The sequence below is a fragment of the Crassostrea angulata genome, chromosome 10, assembly GCF_025612915.1.
Source record: "Crassostrea angulata isolate pt1a10 chromosome 10, ASM2561291v2, whole genome shotgun sequence".
Lineage (NCBI taxonomy): Eukaryota > Metazoa > Mollusca > Bivalvia > Ostreida > Ostreidae > Magallana > Magallana angulata.
In genome coordinates, this window is record NC_069120.1 from 50,228,015 (window position 1) to 50,246,153 (window position 18,139).

The window sequence follows — 18,139 nt, forward strand, 5'->3', positions numbered from 1 at the left end:
CTTTCAAGTTATTTTTTTAATTTTGTTAAGAATATATTGTTTTATTTTTTTAAGCAAGAAAACTAATATTATCTTACATGAAATGAAGAATTTTGAATAATAATATGGAATACTCAGTATTAAAAATATGTTTTAAACACTATCCCATAACTGCCTCCAGCCCTCTTCCCCAGTTTTGCGCATTTCAAGTTTACATTTTGTTTCATAATTATGCATATATCGTATAAGATATATCATGATTGCTAAAATGAAAAAGAAAGAAAGAAAAAGCTGCTAAATCTGACACTTTCTGTGTTATTCTAAATGCTGCTAGTAATTACGGATCAAATCTTCTGTTTTCTTAATAAAAACTAATTTTTGAAAATTCTTTTTGTCATTTTCTAATCTTATATGCATACTATACCATGTAGAGATAATAATTTATAGCATAGTGGGGAAACTCAGCACCTTGGTCCTAAGATAGCTTCGTGAACATGCCTGCAGATGGTTAATTATATCACAGTCGTATATATGTCATTTATATGAAATTACAGTACTACAATCTTATAATTTTATGTGTAAAATTAATTTTACATTTAATCAAAATGTTAGTTTATCAGATTTAGCTGGGGATAGCACAACTCCGATTGATATATGTAATTTAAAAAAAAATATTAATCATATTAATAACTCTGAAATAAGTCTGACAATGATGAATACAGATCAGACTATGGGATAAACCATCTATTCATTATACTTTTATTAAAAGCATATAAATGGTAAAAGAAGTGTATAATTATTAAAATCAAAATTAATATAGAGTCAGTTTGAAGTAGCAAAAGTTATTTGGACTGAGTGGAAAAAAAATTAATCTTTGTATAAATTTTGAACTTTTTCTGAAGAATTCAAAATTGCTTTGTCATTTGGTTTATCATGAACATATTTCGAATTAAAAAAAGTGCGATATATTCCAATAAGGAAGTGAAGTTAATTTCAAATTTAATTAATTAACGTTCATTTTGGTTCATATAATTCAATTCAATTTATTCTCTCAAACCATATAGTACAATGGTACATGAGGCTTAATTTTTTCAATGTTTTGATGTTCGTTGTCATCAGCAATTCCCTAAATTTTAATGTACTTGGTTTTTGAAAATACCTAGTACGTAGAAATTGCTTATGAAAAGTTAAGAAAAATTTGCACCAAGAATAAAATGATATTCGCCCGCTTTTCCACTATAACAGAGTTTGCAGCTTGTTATTTACAGGAATTCCATACCATCTACTGGTTTCAATCGGTAAACGGTGATTTGCTGTTCTGAATTTAATAAGTGGTTTCCAAATTTTTTTAGAAAGAATGCTTAAGGATGATGTTTACTCAGAATGAAAAAAAATCCACTGATGATAATGAAAAACCATCTATTGTGTGTTATAGACCTTTGCTTGTATTGTTATTTTTCACTTTCAGAAAAGTAGGTCAATGACCTACTTTTTGAGTTAATGGCCATTGACAATTTATTGAAAAATCAAGAAAAATCCCATAAAATTTTACACTTCGATTGAGATTTTCTTTATTATAAAAATATTACAAATAATGAAACACTTTAAAAAATAAGATACAGTTTACGAATGGTAGTGGCACTAAATAAATAAATACACAACATTAAGATTTCAGCATCAATTAAAAAAAATAATTCAGTCCGAATTTCCTCTATCAGTTTTCAAATCCCAACCCATTTTTGATTCAATTTTACAAAAAATTGAATGATGATAATACAAAAACATTTATGATATTGAACTACTTATATTGACCTCATTCTGTTGGCATAAAATTTATATGAGGTAAATGATCAAAATTTTGAGTTATGATGTCTTTTATCGTTTTTAAGCATTTTTCAATATTATTATTATTCGTGCCATAAGATTTTTTAAATGAATAAGTGAGGTAAAACCAACGGAAAATATGCAAAATTACGTAGACTTAAATATGAAATCCTAACTTTTAATATGAGACTTCTGCCAAAAAACTTTTAGCCGAAAACAAAATCTGCAAAATTTAGTCCGAATTTCCTCTGTTTGGCTAAAAGTCAATTTTTGTTTGAGCATAATTCCATAATAAAGTAAAACTATTGAATGATTTGTCAATAATAATTCATTTCATAAATACTTTTTGTGTTTAGAACAAATTTTACTCATTACATTGAACTTTTTAACAATCGGAATTTGAGAACTCAAACCCTGAGTAAATAACATCCTTAAGTATTTTTCAAAACCAAACTTTTGTTTATAGATTTTATATATTTGACCTTTAGATGAAATATCAATATCTTTTGCCCATTTCTGAATAAAATTGTCCTGCAATCTTTGTTTGATGGCGGCAGAAATCCACTTATCACTAAATATTGCAGTACATTGTTCTGTCCAGATATTAGAGAAACCACATGAGTCTACAATATGTCGTATAAAATCAGTCCATGGATTTACACAGTCATTATTATACATATATTGGTTTGCTAAATATTTGTAAACAGTAAACACAATTCCTTCTACCAAGCGCTATTGATATGATATGAGTCCATGGCTAATTAACTAAGGACTTATTGACAATTTAAAATTGTTAATTGAAGTAGACACCTTTTTCAGGTGCGTAGTGAAACTGTATAAATTTTGTGAAACTTTTGTCGTAGTGAACTTTATCCTCATAACTGAAGTAACAATGTAGAAAAAAAATGTATGTACAGTATGTACAAACGATATATAATATACGAAAATTATTAATACACGCATGATAGAGGGATAATAGATAATTATTACAAGTTAACCAATGAAGCTAACTATCTCAAATATAGTATCTAATAGTTTACAAATATATCTGTTTGTGACATTCAACAGTGTTTCAAGTTTAAACATATTTTGGATTTGATATGGAATATGAATAATGAATAATTTGTTAAATATATAATCTTGAATTTGATATACATACAGATATTATGTGCAGACGTCATTTGATGACATAAACACGTTTTGATTACAAAATATTTGCTAATGATAACGATTATCTTCTGTTAAGTCGACACAACGTTGAAGCCTTTCTAATTTATACACCTTTATTGAATAAATTCAACAAAGAATGGAAAACAGACACAGCCTTAATATAACCTCTCCTTTTATAACCAGGTTAAGTTACAGGTATATAGCAATTGATGAGAACATTCATTAGGTATTTGTACACATGTAACTAATTAAATACATAGTAAATATGTTTAATGAAATGAAGAGTTCAGTAATAAGTATTTTCCAGAAATATGATTAATAACACCAAGATGTAATGACCATCCAAAGGAGTAAACAACAGCAAAAATATACATGTACACATTGAGTCATTGAATTCTTATTCTGACGGGTTGTACTGGGAAAGCTACATAAGAAATCATTGTATTTATAAAATGCTCTAATAAAAGTCATATAACGACAGGACTTGTATAAATATAATCGATTGGTTTTTACTAGTCATTATCTATGCCAGACCTACAAGGATTTTAAAATTTATAGTTTCCTTAAAATAAGGAAATTTAGTGAAAATAGACATCAATGAATTACCTTGCATTTATTCGAGGGGAATCTTCCGATTAATATTTCAGAATTAGAATTCTCTTTCATCTAGATACACAATTGGACAAGCTCGTTAAATTGAGATTTTAATTAATTGGGATCAATACATAGAAAGTCTAAATTGAAAAAGAAGTGGTAATTTATTATTTTGTTTCACACCTAAATCTCAAAATTACTGTTTACCTATCCCTCTTAGCAGGCAGAAAAAAGAGCACAAAAAAAATATAAATTTAGTCTAGCATTAAAATAAATACTAAGTGCGTGATGCAAACTACAAAGGCAATTGACATCGACTTCAATTGAAATTTATTGCGGTACATGTAGGAGTTAAGACACTTTGTAAGACATCTTGAATAATTTATTAATAATTTGAATAATATTTCGCTGAACGCAAACGAAACACAAATAAAACACAAACAAACTTATAAGCTACCAACGGTTCTAAGTGCATTAAAAAGGACCACGTTTGCACCTCGTCAAATCAATTAATATATGACAAGCCATAAACATCCAAAGATGAACCATTTGTGCAAGATACTTCGCTCTTTGTCAAGTGCAGGATATACATGTATAGCTTTACACTACAATTATACCGTCTACAAAGTGAAATTCCACGATAAGAGATTCGTTTTAAGGAAGTTGTACATATTTTTCCTTTCTGTTATATGTTAAATTTTTATTTAAGTATAATTACAAAAATGTGTCATAAGGAACTAAAAAATGTCAACGGATATATTATTTAAACAAGAGTTTAAATTGAAAAAAAAAATCAACATAGTTTGCAGACGCCAAAAAGACACACAAGCTAACACATCAAGTGAAGAGGCTAATTACCAAACTTATCAGTCTGAGGGATTGGAATAAGTATAAACTATTTTTTTTCATTTTTTTTTTTATATCAAATAGTTTTGAACTATTACATAGTTGTAAAATCAGGTATTATATGAAATATTTGGTAAATCTTTGTCCGACAAAAAAACAAAAACCAAAAAAAAAAAAAACCCAATTCCGTCAAAATAATTGTCATACCTTTTGACAGACAAGACGCCAAATTTTAAACCATCTTAAATACCTTCTATACAGTATATGTCTATGAATTTAAAGCAAACGTGTTATTTTAAGCAAATTTTGATAATTTGCAAATGTACGGAGAAAACTTTTAATCGGAAACAATACATTTCCTTTTGTCAAGCCCTGTAGAGACTCAGAATAATGATAATCATATTGCCTTTTTCCGAAGAGAAAAATAGAAATTAATGAAAATATAGAAGTAGAAATATCCTGATGACTAATTTCACGTAGCTGTAAGAAAGATTTATTCGATGAAATATGATACTCGTATGAGGGTTTTGGTTGTGTAATTGCTATATTCAGCTAGTCCTGGGAATATGAACAGTACTGCGAACGTTGGTTTCAACGTTGAAAAAATATTAATTCCTAAATTGGACTCCACTGATTTGAGACTATTGCTGTTATATTAGATTATACGATTCAAAACAACGGTCATAATGTATCAAAACGGATGTTCACTTACAATTCTTTTTATACTTATGTTATGCTATAAAGGTACGTATTATTGTTGTCAATTTTGTAACATTATAATGCGCACCTGGTATATCATAATCATTATCATTTAAATATGAAATATGATAATACATTTTCAATTTTAATTTGTTGAGCATACGAACAATCGCTTTAAACGAAACACACCAATTTGTTGATAAAATTCTTATTTCAGATATTACATGCATAACTTACAAAAATGTGTCTCAATCGTCATACCCCGATGGCATTCCTGTTTCCGAACAGGAGTACGCAGCCCGGGCAATTGACGGGGATCAGTTTGTGTTTACCCAGACAAAACATGAAAACCAGAGCTACTGGACAATCACTTTCCAGAGACCCACCATCATCTCATGTTTTTCAATGTTTATATATGGAGGTAGGGTATCGGATTGGGTATTTGTCAATTTTATCAGTTGCATCATATAAAGTTTGTAAAGTAGATTTTGGCAAATCTGTCAAATTAATGCTGCTGATTAATATATAACATGCCTTTGGTGTGTCTTAAACTTGAATGTCAAACGAATGTATGTTAACATCTGTATACGTAGTCTTAATTTCCATATTTTTCTCTAATTTTCATATCCTAGGATTATATAATGTTAGCGTCAATTTAAGCCACCCTTACTTGAGAGAAGAACTATGTGAGCAACTGCAGGCAGTATCTCCAACCACAAGGTACAGAATCGGCGTCTGTTGCAAACACCAGATGATAGCTGACTCGTTCACAGTTTTACAAACAGACCCCGGAGCATTGAAAATCAACGAAATTTACCTTGACGGTAAGGGCATGTGAAATCTTCTATACTATACAATTGAAATGAAGAGAATGGCCGTTATTATTTTTTTTTATGTAACAAAAAGTCTAATCCCCAAATAAGGCGAGGCGAAAAAAAATTGACGAGGGTTTGGGGGTAAGGCCTCCAAAGTTCTTTCATAAATTGTGCTTTATCTTCCATTCCAGTCTTTCCCTGGCATATTCTTACCCGTTGGTAGCAATGCTTTTTTATGACTTGATTTTATCTTTTTCTGCCGAATCCGCCAATCCTTTGTATTTTGGAATTTATAAACGTTTAACCTAGAATTAAAAAAAAAATTAAACGGAGTATGTGTTACTGGAACATTATGATAAAATGCAATTCAGATTCACCGCCATGTTACCTTCAACCATCAAAAGACAATTTTATATAGAAATACTAAAAGAAAAAATATTCCATCAAAATACATAAACCCTCCTTTAGTGTAAATTGTTGTAATTCAAAATAATTTCTACCGCTCCACATTTCATATATACGTGAAAAGTGTATCATAATAATTTAGCAGAATTTAGAATCTGTTTAAATAGTTAAGACTTAAGCCTGGGTAATGTAAAAAAAATAATTAGATTTTGAAACTATATATATATATATATATATATATATATATATATATATATATATACACACACTTATTATTTATTTTATTGTTTTTTTGGGGGGGGGGGATGAGGGAGTGAGGTTCGATATAAGGCATTTACATTTATATGTAATTACGGAACTGCAGACGACTTGTAGTTACACTTTATGGTCCTAAAATTTGAAATGATTGTAGTTTTTATCTCGTATTTTGAAGGATGTTGCCGGGGTTTTTATGGTCTTTCTTGCATGGAGTGTAATAAATCGTGTTCCACATGTGACGCAGCCAATGGAGAATGTTTATACTGCACCAAATCTCTGTATGGAGAAAAATGTGATAAACGCTGCCCCTACAACTGCTCAGATGGCCAGTGTGACAGAAACACGGGGAACTGCAGAGGATGTGACTCTGGATTTGATGGACCAAACTGCCAACCATGCGAAAACGGAAAGTTTGGAAGCAACTGCTCTGAACTTTGTAGCAATCATTGTCTAGAGCATTGTGATGCTCGCACAGGGGCGTGCCATGAGTCCAGATATGAGGCATTCAGACAGAAATTACTAAATGAAAAAACAGCCATTATCTTCGGTGCCCTTATTTTGTTCCTATTGTTAGCGGCAATTGTCATTTTGGTCAAAAGAACCCATTGTTTACAAGAAGTATTAACCTGTAGCAAATGTGAAGGACAAGATGTATATCAAATCATAGAGTTACAGGAATCGGTTGGGGATTCTACGAATGAGTACGATGATCTCTATGAAAATACTGTACCTTATGTGAACATTATCAAAGAGGGCGTTCCTGTCGCCGATTTTGTCGAAATGGTCAAGAAAAAGACATTAAGCGTTCTGAAGAGTGAATTCAAGGTAATGTACACGTAGGAGATTTAGATAAAAAAAGAAGTTTAAAAGCAGTATGTAATTTGACTGCTCTATTTCTAAAAAGCAACACAAAAATATTCGACACATGTAAAAGTTAATGTATGGCAGAAATTAACAAATTTAAAAAGAATCGCTTTCAAGACCGTAAATTCTAGTCAGCATTTTTAGTAAGAATTACTTATAGAATACCTATGAAGATATTGTAAACTATTTATCATTGGTTTGAGTTTTTAAATAAGGGCGATTTCACTATGCATTGGACACCCTTGGATTTTTCTTTTCGATGACGCATAAACTTTGTATAAAAGTTGCCCAAGGTATGTGTCCGGTGCATGGGGAACTCGCCCAATACATTTTTTTGAACGTGTTTGTAAAATAATCAATATTTTCAAAATAAATATTGTCCTTATTCATTTTATGGTTATACATGTAACACCAAAAATAGGATATAAATGAACTACACCAAACACACTAAATCCATTTAACCTGGTAAACTATGTTTAATGAAAAATTCTATATCCCATTTGTTTAGCACGAGCATGTTTTCTTCACTTTTATATTATTACAAATACAGTTTAAGGGGTCATCTTTTCTCTAATTGTCAATAAATTAAGACTAATTATGGCTACTTAAAACTACTTACGAAACAATTTGTTTGATTTCAGGACATTTCATGTGCAGTCACAGATACGTTTCAGAATGCCCTCCAAGACGAGAACCGACGGAAAAATCGATATAAAAGGATCTATCCATGTATACATCAGTAACTTTTCCATTCCTTCTACTTCTTTTAAAAAAGATGATCAGTAACAAAAGCAAAAGATCTGTTCATATTTTTTTAATCTTATAATATTTATAATATATTATAATATTTATATGTTTGTCGATTTAGATGATTACAACAGAGTGAAGTTAGACATGGTACATATGCCAGAGTATACTGATTACGTCAACGCTTCCTACATCCACGTAACTTCTGTCATTTTGATTTTCTTATTGCTTAAATTAGTAAACAGATACGCAGCATTACCTATGAATTTAATTTTACATATAAATGTTTGTTAGAAAAAAGTGGAGAAACGTCGTAAATTAAAAAAAATATTCACGCCATTTTTGAAGGGATTTTATATTCTAATTGATTGATGAGTGTTCTCTGATCCCAGGGTTTCATCAGAGAAAACAAATACATAGCAGCGCAAGGTAACAGTAGAAACAAATTCATTTAATGCTTATATGTAAAGAAAATAATATACTCTCTACATTTTAATCTACGACAATGAGTATAAATATTTATTATTCAATGGTAAGAAAAAACATTTTTAGGTCCATTTAATCACGAAACGACTTTATTATTCTGGGAGATGGTTTGGCAGTCAGATTGTAGTAAAATCGTTATGTTAACGAACACGAGGAAGCAACACAGAGTGAGTACATTATTATTATCATCATTATTATAAATTGCATTAAAAGCATAAAACAATGTGAGTATAGTTTTTATATCTTCCTTTACTCTTTTTTTGTTACTTACTTACTACTACTACATGTGTAAGTATAATTATTTCTCAACTTTATTTATATCAGACGCTTTGTGTAGAATACTGGCCCGAAAACGAAGACAGAATTGGAAGGATAAAAATAAAACTGGAGAAATACCGCAGATTACCACTGATAATTATTAGAACGTTTGTTCTGCAAAAGGTAAGCCCCTAACGTTCGTGAAAGAATTGTACTGGGTATTAATTGTCGGCTGTATTAATGATGTCTTACAGAAGATGCATATATAATTATATACTGATAAATATTCCTTTTGAAAGCTTTTGTTCTGCCACACAGCAGGAAACTAAATGGCCATCTCTTATTCCAGGGGAATGAATTGCGAAAAATAAAACACTACCAATTTACTGGATGGTTACAAAAAAGTGGACCAAGCAACGCCAATGCATTTTTGCAATTGTACAATTTGACACAAGGTAGAGAAGAGGATACCAGGCTTATTATAGTGCATTGCAGGTATATATATATATATATATATATATATATATATATATATATATATATATATATATATATATATATATATATATATATTTATATATAAAACTACGTAATATCTATCTTCATAAAGAAAGTTGTCGTAGGAAAAGCATATGCAGCATGTTCTGTGTTGATTTAAGAATCAGCGCAGTGACACGTATATGTTTTCTTGTATTCTTTAATAGAATATGATATTGATGCTCTGAAAACGATTAAATGTTCAAGCTTTTGCCTTTACTTAGTGCTGGTATTGGTAGAACCGGTACATACATTGCGTTTGATTGTCTGATGGACGAGGCTAATGAAACAGGACAACTTAGTGTTGTAAACTGCATCTTAAAATTACGACAACAAAGACCCTTAATGGTGCAGACGTCGGTAAGGCTGAGTTTATTAATAATTGAGAAGTAAATTCTATGCATTTTATTTATTATAAAACATTTTGACAATAAATTTAGTATTTCATTTAAACTAATATGACTGTTGTGGTTCACTGTATTGTGACGTCAATGTAATTGTTGATCATGTCTTGTAGGATGAGTACCATTTTCTACACAAAGCGTTAGCAGAAAATCTCACCCATGTGTATGCAGAAGTTGTGGCATAATTTGTTAATGTTTATATCTGAAGAATTTTTAGCATAAAATCATTTATGAAAATAGAAAAAAATCTTTTGTTTTTATTTTTCAAACCCATGGATAAAATCTATTAAATTATTAATGATACTAAATTATTAAACCCTCGGCAGATATTTTTTCTTGGAAACACCAATGCAAACAAATTTGGTTTCGTTTTCAAACTTAGATGACTTGAGTTGAAACTTGTTATTCAGCTTTGTGATGGGAAACTACAGATCATGTTTGAATATTTTTTGAAATTGCTAAATAGGTTCCTCATAAACAACATCTCTCTCTGAATGTTGTCTAGACCTATTTAGCACATAACACTGTAATTGGGGTGCCTATATGGGACGTATTACTTATCAAAATGCCTGCTCTTTTTTTCTGATAACAAAAGTATTGTTGCTACTTTGTTGGAATATGAGATTGATCAATCTACCATATTCAGCTGGTTTTTCAATATTACACTTTAAAATGGTAATTTTTGAAATATTGTAATTGACCCTTTCTCAAAATAGCTGTAAGTTTGCTTGGAATCTTATGCTTTATTTACTCTCATGAAAAAAACCCAGTATGTTTGTTGAAAATCATAGTACAGACGTAAAGTAAATGTGATTGATTCAAGATGGTCGATATATTTTATGCCTTTTTTTAAAAACAGAAACAGTGGTTGTCTACTCCTAAGACGGTTAACAATGTGCCTCTGTTCATCGACTCTGAAATATATGTTTGAATGAGCACACACGTCTTTTCTGTTAAAATGTGTAGAGTATTTTTTCACATAGCGAGATAAGGCTGTGTCCGCGTTGACTCAAATATTTGAACTTTGACTTTTCCTAACGATCACTCTGTTACGTGACAAAACGATTGATAGATTTATTCAGTACTTCTGAGAAAAAAGTAATTTCCCCATAGTTTTCAAATTTCCGAACAATACTTGTACTAATAAAACCTTTAAAATACAAGAGCCAATCACATAGTAGATAGACAACGTCTTTGATTGTCATATTTTTTTTCATTTAAGTCACAACTAACATTAAATTATGCAGCATTATTTTTGTTGATATAAAAATGTGTTCTTCCATTTTTGGAAAAAGGTAAATTTTCTACCAAAGTATAAAATTAGTCTATTTTGTTTGCCACGAAGCACAGTAGTGTCTCAAACACGACAGTAGGATAAAACATGCACAGTTAATCAAAATGCCACATCTAATTTTCACATTAATAAAATCCCTTGTGCATTTCCTCCTTGTATATGAAAACCATTCTTAATCACTTGAAATCTTTTTTCCCACAACTGTTCGATGGTTTATGTATTCCGTGTAACACTTTTCCTTCTGTTTAAAGTAGGAAAAACGTCGAAAGTCAGATGACGTTATTAAACATTACTAAATATTACGACCAAATATTCCCTGATAATCTATATTGTTTCGGATTGTTTGATGTCCAAATCACTGTTTTTCCACCCTAAAAATTTATAACATGTAAGCATATATGTAAGAGTAGCTTTTTGCATATATCATCGGGCAGTGTTTTTTCTGAGTTAAGCTCTAAATGTTTCACATCTCACTGCTTCATGACTTCCGGTAACTTCATCTTACTTATTCAGTTTCCATTAGGAATATCTGTATAAATAAATCATTTAAATGATTTATGTTTAATGAATCATACATCCGATTATAATGTTTGGTGTAGATTATCATCATAATTTTCATTTGAATAAATTAAAAATATTACTGGAATTTAAGGCTCAATTTGAAGATATATGACATTCGACTTTTCACGTACATGTATCATCGTTCGCATAGCACACAAATTTGTCATGCTCCATGACCTCTGATTTGTATTGAAAAAATTAAATTGAATTTTTTTTTAATTCATTATTTGAAATCATTGTTAAATTTTGTTTATAAGATTTGATGATACTATGACATTCAGTGAAAAGACTATGGCCAAGGTATTAAATTCGATACAGATTTTTTTAAGGAGCACTGAGAAAAGTGCACATTGCGGGTCTGTATCCACAGTTTTCGGTGTAATCTCTATACTCTTCCTCAATTGACCATTTTATAAACTGTTTCATTAATTGTCGGCTATAAGAATGAATGCGCTCCATTACTAAACAAAGGATAAAATTGACAAACCACTTCAATATATAACTGATAATATGAACGATTTATGAAAGCAAGTAAAAAGAATGAATTAACATCATAAATCATTATCAATAAATGTATAGAAAAAAATAAAATCAACGATAACCTGTTGGATACGTTTAACTACATGAGAGTTGGAAACCAGTAATTGTATCGGAACAGCTTAAGGTGGTTTTCTTTCAAACCGTAGAAAAATTCAATTACCTATTCTTCCATTCAAAAATTCAACCAAGACCATCGGAAAATATGTTTTTATTGCAGGTGGATTTGTAATGAAAAATATTTCAACTATACATCAATATAAAATTCTTTGAAAGATTTACATAATTGAAATTATATCACAGGCATGCCTTGTCTGTTTTCGTATACATGATATCGTAAATGCCTTTTTGATCATAATCGCATTAATTAGCATTAGAAAATAGTTATAGATACGGAAGTTTGATACACGATTTGAAACTAGTTTTGACACAGGACACATATATGCGAGATCGTTTATTTACGATACAAGGAGAAACATTTGACACCATGTACAAAATAGGATACAAACTTCTTATTCTCTATTTGGTAATATTATGTTTAAAAAGTAAGTATAATTCTTAATGATTAATAACACTTTTTTTGTCAATTGTTATTACTATAACTTTATTCATATACATGTATCTATAACCATTAAGTAATTATTTCGTTATCTTTACCTGCCATCTAAATCTAATTCTATATTGCAGACATTTTATGCGTAAACTACAAAAATGAAACACAACCCTCAGTCGCTAATGGAAGTTCCTTTTCCAAAGCATTAAGCCAGAATCTACTTAGAGGTGAAGTTGTCATCATCATAGGTGCCATAATTTGGTTGTTACTGCTGGGTACAATGGCTGTTGGAGTCAAACAAACACACTGTTTACAGGGATTATTCTCATCAAGGAAAAGCGAACGCGACCTGTATCAAGTCATAGAGCTACAAGAATCCCGAGAAAATTTTGAGAATGAGATTAATGAAATTTATGAACAAATTTTGCCACATGTAAATGCTATCAAAGGGAGTTTCCCTGTTGATGTTTTCGTTAAAATGGTAAAGAAAACGACAAGCAGTGATTTGAAAAGCGAATTTAAGGTAATGTACATGCAAATCTATTGTACCGAATTCTTGAGCATCAATGAAGCAACATCCCATTTTGTATTTAGCTTAGACGAGAATTAAAAACATTTGATAAATAATCGAATGAATTGGTTTATTTGATAAAAATTGGAATGTTAAATAACAACAATTTCAACTAGACGACCGTCATTGAGGGTTATATTTATCTTAAAAATTGTTTGAGGAAAAAGGAACCGTCCTTCGAGTAATATGAGTATTATGAAGCGATAATTTCGGTCGAAGCACGGTCAAATCTAATAAAGTTCCAATGGCTTTATGATTGATTTGATCTCGCCCTGCCCGAAATTATCACTTAATAATATTTCAAAATTGATTCCTTTTTACCTATATTTATATAATTTTCAGCAATTGTACAATTAAATACTAGAATATTGACATATTCATGTGAGTTTCATTTCTTTTGGATTTACGAATCCTCTTATGCCTCCAACAATACGTCATTTGAATTAATTTAACTGTTCATTACATGTATAAAGTCGATCAGTTGTGTTATCACAGACAAAAAAATACTAAAATGTAAATATTTTTGAATAAAAAAATATATACCAATCATTTAAGAACTATTAAAAAACATAATTTTAATTTCAGGAAATTCCAAGTGCAGTTACAAATGCGTGCCAGCACGCCTATCTAGAAGAAAATCGTCGGAAAAATAGATACAAACGGATATGCCCATGTATGGCAATTTTATTGTTTTAAATTCAACCTATACATATCCAACGATGAGCACTAATATAGTCGTTTTTATAGTTTGAATGTAGATGTTATAGTATTTTTTGTTGTTATTAGAAAATAATCTTTTATTTCAATGTAAATCCACCCAAAAAGAAGATATAAGGATAAATATGATATGGTTTTGTTCTTGTAAAGCACTATTCGTTGCGTGTATATGTAGATTAACTTTTTATAGACATAGCGCTTTAAAAATATTATAGCTGGTAAATCTTAATAAACTATATTAATTTTACTTATTCTATAAAATGGAGATTTCTTTAAAAGAATAAAAAATTTAACTTAAACGTACGGATATAATTTCTGTGTATTAGATATGCGATATAAAGTTTATGCGGAAAAAGCGAAAATTATCGGATATACGATATTTGCATTTAACAGAATTTTATAAAAAGGCTCTGAGAGTGTTAAATAATTATCTTTCATAAATTAGATGCATTCTTGTCGTTTTAGATGATTATAACAGAGTGAAACTTAGTATGACGGATATGCCAGATTACACAGATTACATCAATGCCTCCTACATTCATGTAACATATATTTTATAGTTCTTTGATCGCCTTGTATCTGTGATAAAATATGCAAACAAAATATAATTTTTTTACTTTGCATGATAAAGTTAACACAGGGAGAAAAGGTAAATGACGTTAATTTAAATTTGAGACAAGAAAAGAAGTGTAAAATATAATGAATATACATCAAGTAATAATAATCTTCTGTTTTATCCCAGGGTTTTAAGAATGAAAACAAATTTATTGCAGCCCAAGGTAGTATGTCTCTCCTATTTAGTTTTATTTTCGATAATGATAAAATCTATGAAATATATCTATAATATATACATTCAAAGCAAATTCAAAAAAGATGTTTCATCCATCAGGTCCATTTAATCACGAAACAACTCTATTATTCTGGGAGATGGTTTGGCAGTCGGATTGTAGTACAATCGTTATGTTTACGAACACGAGGGAGCAACAGAGAGTGAGTAGTTCATCAATCGCGACCTGAAAACCCAAACTGGTTTTTTTCGTTAATGAAATGACTAAAGCTGATCTAAAGAAAGGAATCTACATTCCTTTATATATCATAAAGATCTCAAAACAAACCAAAGAAAGATTGATTTCTTACGCAATAGCCACTCAAAACTAAAAAAAAATATATTGTTACAAAAATGTTAGGGTTTCGAAGAAAATCAAAATGTAAAAAAAATATACAAAATACAAAGATGGGAAAAGGCATGCACAATATGAGCATTATATAGAATATGAAATGTATATAAAATGGATTTTTTTCAGGAAAAAGCACAACAAAAATTTACGTGAAGATTTCTGATGGCCATAATCTTTATAAAAGAAAAGTATTCACTTTATTTACGCACAAAATTATCTACTAGTTTATCTTCTAGTTTTCTTTTATCTCTCTAGACACGATGTGGGGAATACTGGCCCGAAAATGAAGAACGAATTGGAAGGATTAAAATAAAGTCAATTAAATGTAGCAGATCTGCATTTATCATTGCGAGAACATTTGTACTTGAAAAGGTAAACTTTATCCATTTTTACCATTTGGCAACAACGCTCTGTTATACAACCTTTATACACTATTTCTGATTTCGTTTGTAATCATTTATTTCTCTTTGTAGCAATAATTTACTGCATTAGCAGAGTAACATATGGCGGTTTATTCTCTTTAGAGTGACGAAACCCATCATGTCAAACATTATCAATTTACTGGTTGGGTGCAGAAGGAATCCCACAGTGTCTCAAATGCGTTTTTACAGCTGTACAACTTGACGCATAGTAAAGAAGAGTCAAGTCCCATCATAGTCCATTGCAGGTAAATATAGTTAGAAAAGAGACAACAGCTGTTTACTTATGTTTCTATTAAAAATGAACCACGCAACGACTTTGCAGTTTCTAAAATGACTATGCAAGTGTGATTTCGAGCAAGAACAACAAAATGTGATAATGTAGTTTTAGACTTCACGCTCTCATCCAGCTAAATGCATTTGCAACACATTTCAGAATTTTATTGAAATGACAGTTTGGATGTATTGATAACCATATCATTGAAACATGCTTCCTTCTCTCAGCTCTGGAATTGGTAGAACAGGTACATACATTGCATTTGATCATCTAATGGATGAAGCACATGAGACCGGGCAGCTCAGCGTCCAAGACTGTATCATGAAATTACGAAATCAAAGACCACGAATGGTGCAGACCTCTGTAAGTTTATGTCCAGCATAAAGAAATAAATTTATTAATGAAGTATTTTTCTGTTTCTTTCTCTGATAAATGAATATTGATATTACACACAACATACTACTTTAGTTTAAAATTGCATCTTTATTGACCTTTTCTACAAAATTTTCGACATATCAAGAACTTGAATAAAATTATAACAGATATCTCAGATAAAGCTACGTGATTTCTTAATTATATATTTAAGGATGATTACCAATTTCTGCTCAGAATGCTGGCGGGAAACATCACGCATGTGTATGATGAGGCTGTTACATTAGACTTGTAAATGGAAGATGTATGTGGGGGTCTTGAGATTCATTCATACCATAAAAACTTTTGACCAAAGTTATGTTTTTGCAAAAGTATTTCAGTCAAATATATTTGTATTTGAAGGTATATTTTGAATGCATCTGATTAGCTTTGTTCATTAAGCTATTGTATCTTTTGTAATAAATCTTGAATAGAAAGAATATTGTACTAGATATTGGAACAATATTTTTTTCATATTAAAAACATGCAGGAATGGTGTTTAATTATTATGAAAACACTTAATATATAAATTATCTTAAACTCTGCCCCATACGAATAGAAACAAGAGGCCAATTGGCCTTAACGGTCACCTGAGTAGCATATATCCAATACACAAACTTGTCATGGAGTCTCATATATGCATCTAATTAATTAGGTTTCATACTGGAGTAGAAAAATTATAAATTTGTAATGACAACTACATTTAATTCAAAAAGAACTGTGAAACCTATAATTTTGGTGAAAAACTAAAAGATCTGGTCTACAAAATAATGAATTTAGTTTTCCTTTCAGGTGTGTGGGAGTAAAGAAGATAATTTTTTAACGTTATATGCATTAACATCTATACATCCATTTTGGCCCTGCCCTAGAGTCAAAACCCATACCCCAGGGGACATGAAAATTAAAATTTCAGTAGAGGACTTCCTGGTAAACATAATTATTAGTCGTTTTTTTTTTATACAGATGTGTGAGAATAGAGAAGAAGATTTTTAAACATTATATGCATTTACACTTTATTGCCATATTGCCCCCCCACCCCCCCCCCCCCATGTCCTGAACCCCTGACCCAGGGGCCATGAATTTCACAATTTAGGTAAAGGAGATTGTGGATATCATAACCATGTATTCAGTTTTTTGCCCACATGTGTGGGAGTACAGAAGAAGATTTTCTTAGATTTAATACATTTTTACTATTTAGCCATATTGGCCCCACCCTAGAGCATGAACACCTAACAAAGGGGTCATGAATTTCACAATTTTAGTAGAGAGCCTCATGGACATCATAATCATGCATTTAGTTTTTAACAAATATATATAGGAGTAGAGAAGAAGATTTTCTAAGATCTAATACATTTTTACTATTTGGCCATATCGGCCCCACTCTAGAGCCTGAACCCCTGACCGAGGGGTCGTGAATTTCACAATTAAGGTAGAGAGCCTCATGGACATCATAAACATGCATTTAGTTTTTAACAAACATATATGGGAGTAGAGAAGAAGATTTTCTAAGATTTAATATATTTTTACTATTTGGCCATATTGGCCCCACCCTAGAGCATGAACACCTAACATAGGGGTCATGAATTTCACAATTTAGGTTGAGGGCTTCATGGACATCATTATCATGCATTTAGTTTTTAACAAATATATATGATAGTAGAGAAGAAGATTTTCTAAGATTTAATACATTTTTACTATTTGGCCATATTGGCCCCACCCTAGAGCCTGAACCCCT

General features: G+C 30.5%; 2 protein-coding genes across 4 annotated transcripts; both read left to right on the top strand.

The window, feature by feature from the left end:
- Window positions 1–4,328: 4,328 nt before the first annotated feature.
- On the top strand, window positions 4,329–10,430 carry LOC128167900 (receptor-type tyrosine-protein phosphatase mu-like). Of its 2 annotated transcripts, none has more exons than XM_052833883.1 (12): window positions 4,329–4,455; window positions 5,330–5,533; window positions 5,745–5,936; window positions 6,766–7,415; window positions 8,096–8,183; window positions 8,323–8,399; window positions 8,594–8,630; window positions 8,754–8,854; window positions 9,012–9,128; window positions 9,295–9,440; window positions 9,707–9,842; window positions 10,000–10,430. In XM_052833883.1, the coding sequence occupies exons 2-12, from the start codon at window positions 5,518–5,520 to the stop codon at window positions 10,069–10,071; spliced, it is 1,632 nt and encodes a 543-aa protein (XP_052689843.1). In that variant the 5' UTR covers window positions 4,329–4,455; window positions 5,330–5,517; the 3' UTR covers window positions 10,072–10,430. The 2 variants fall into 2 exon arrangements, with proteins under 2 accessions (XP_052689843.1, XP_052689842.1); XM_052833882.1 differs by lacking the exon at window positions 4,329–4,455 and adding an exon at window positions 4,875–5,157.
- A 1,593-nt stretch (window positions 10,431–12,023) lies between these two features.
- On the top strand, window positions 12,024–16,878 carry LOC128167902 (receptor-type tyrosine-protein phosphatase epsilon-like). 2 transcript variants are annotated; one of them, XM_052833886.1, is made up of 10 exons: window positions 12,027–12,823; window positions 12,966–13,354; window positions 13,988–14,075; window positions 14,585–14,661; window positions 14,862–14,898; window positions 15,009–15,109; window positions 15,553–15,669; window positions 15,822–15,964; window positions 16,221–16,356; window positions 16,580–16,874. In XM_052833886.1, the coding sequence occupies exons 1-10, from the start codon at window positions 12,721–12,723 to the stop codon at window positions 16,658–16,660; spliced, it is 1,272 nt and encodes a 423-aa protein (XP_052689846.1). In that variant the 5' UTR covers window positions 12,027–12,720; the 3' UTR covers window positions 16,661–16,874. The 2 variants fall into 2 exon arrangements, with proteins under 2 accessions (XP_052689847.1, XP_052689846.1); XM_052833887.1 differs by lacking the exon at window positions 15,553–15,669 and having other exon boundaries at window positions 12,024–12,823; window positions 16,580–16,878.
- The last annotated feature ends 1,261 nt before the right edge of the window (window positions 16,879–18,139 follow it).

Bases quoted from the DNA above. Each gene is read 5' to 3' on its own strand.
- LOC128167902 (XM_052833886.1), top strand. From the start codon at position 12,721: ATGCGAGATCGTTTATTTACGATACAAGGAGAAACATTTGACACCATG. The intron at 15,110-15,552 runs GTGAGTAGTTCA...TTATCTCTCTAG, and splicing joins ACACGAGGGAGCAACAGAGA to ACACGATGTGGGGAATACTG. The intron at 15,670-15,821 runs GTAAACTTTATC...TATTCTCTTTAG, and splicing joins GAACATTTGTACTTGAAAAG to AGTGACGAAACCCATCATGT.
- LOC128167900 (XM_052833882.1), top strand. From the start codon at position 5,100: ATGTATCAAAACGGATGTTCACTTACAATTCTTTTTATACTTATGTTA. The intron at 5,534-5,744 runs GTAGGGTATCGG...TTCATATCCTAG, and splicing joins TTCAATGTTTATATATGGAG to GATTATATAATGTTAGCGTC. The intron at 7,416-8,095 runs GTAATGTACACG...GTTTGATTTCAG, and splicing joins TTCTGAAGAGTGAATTCAAG to GACATTTCATGTGCAGTCAC.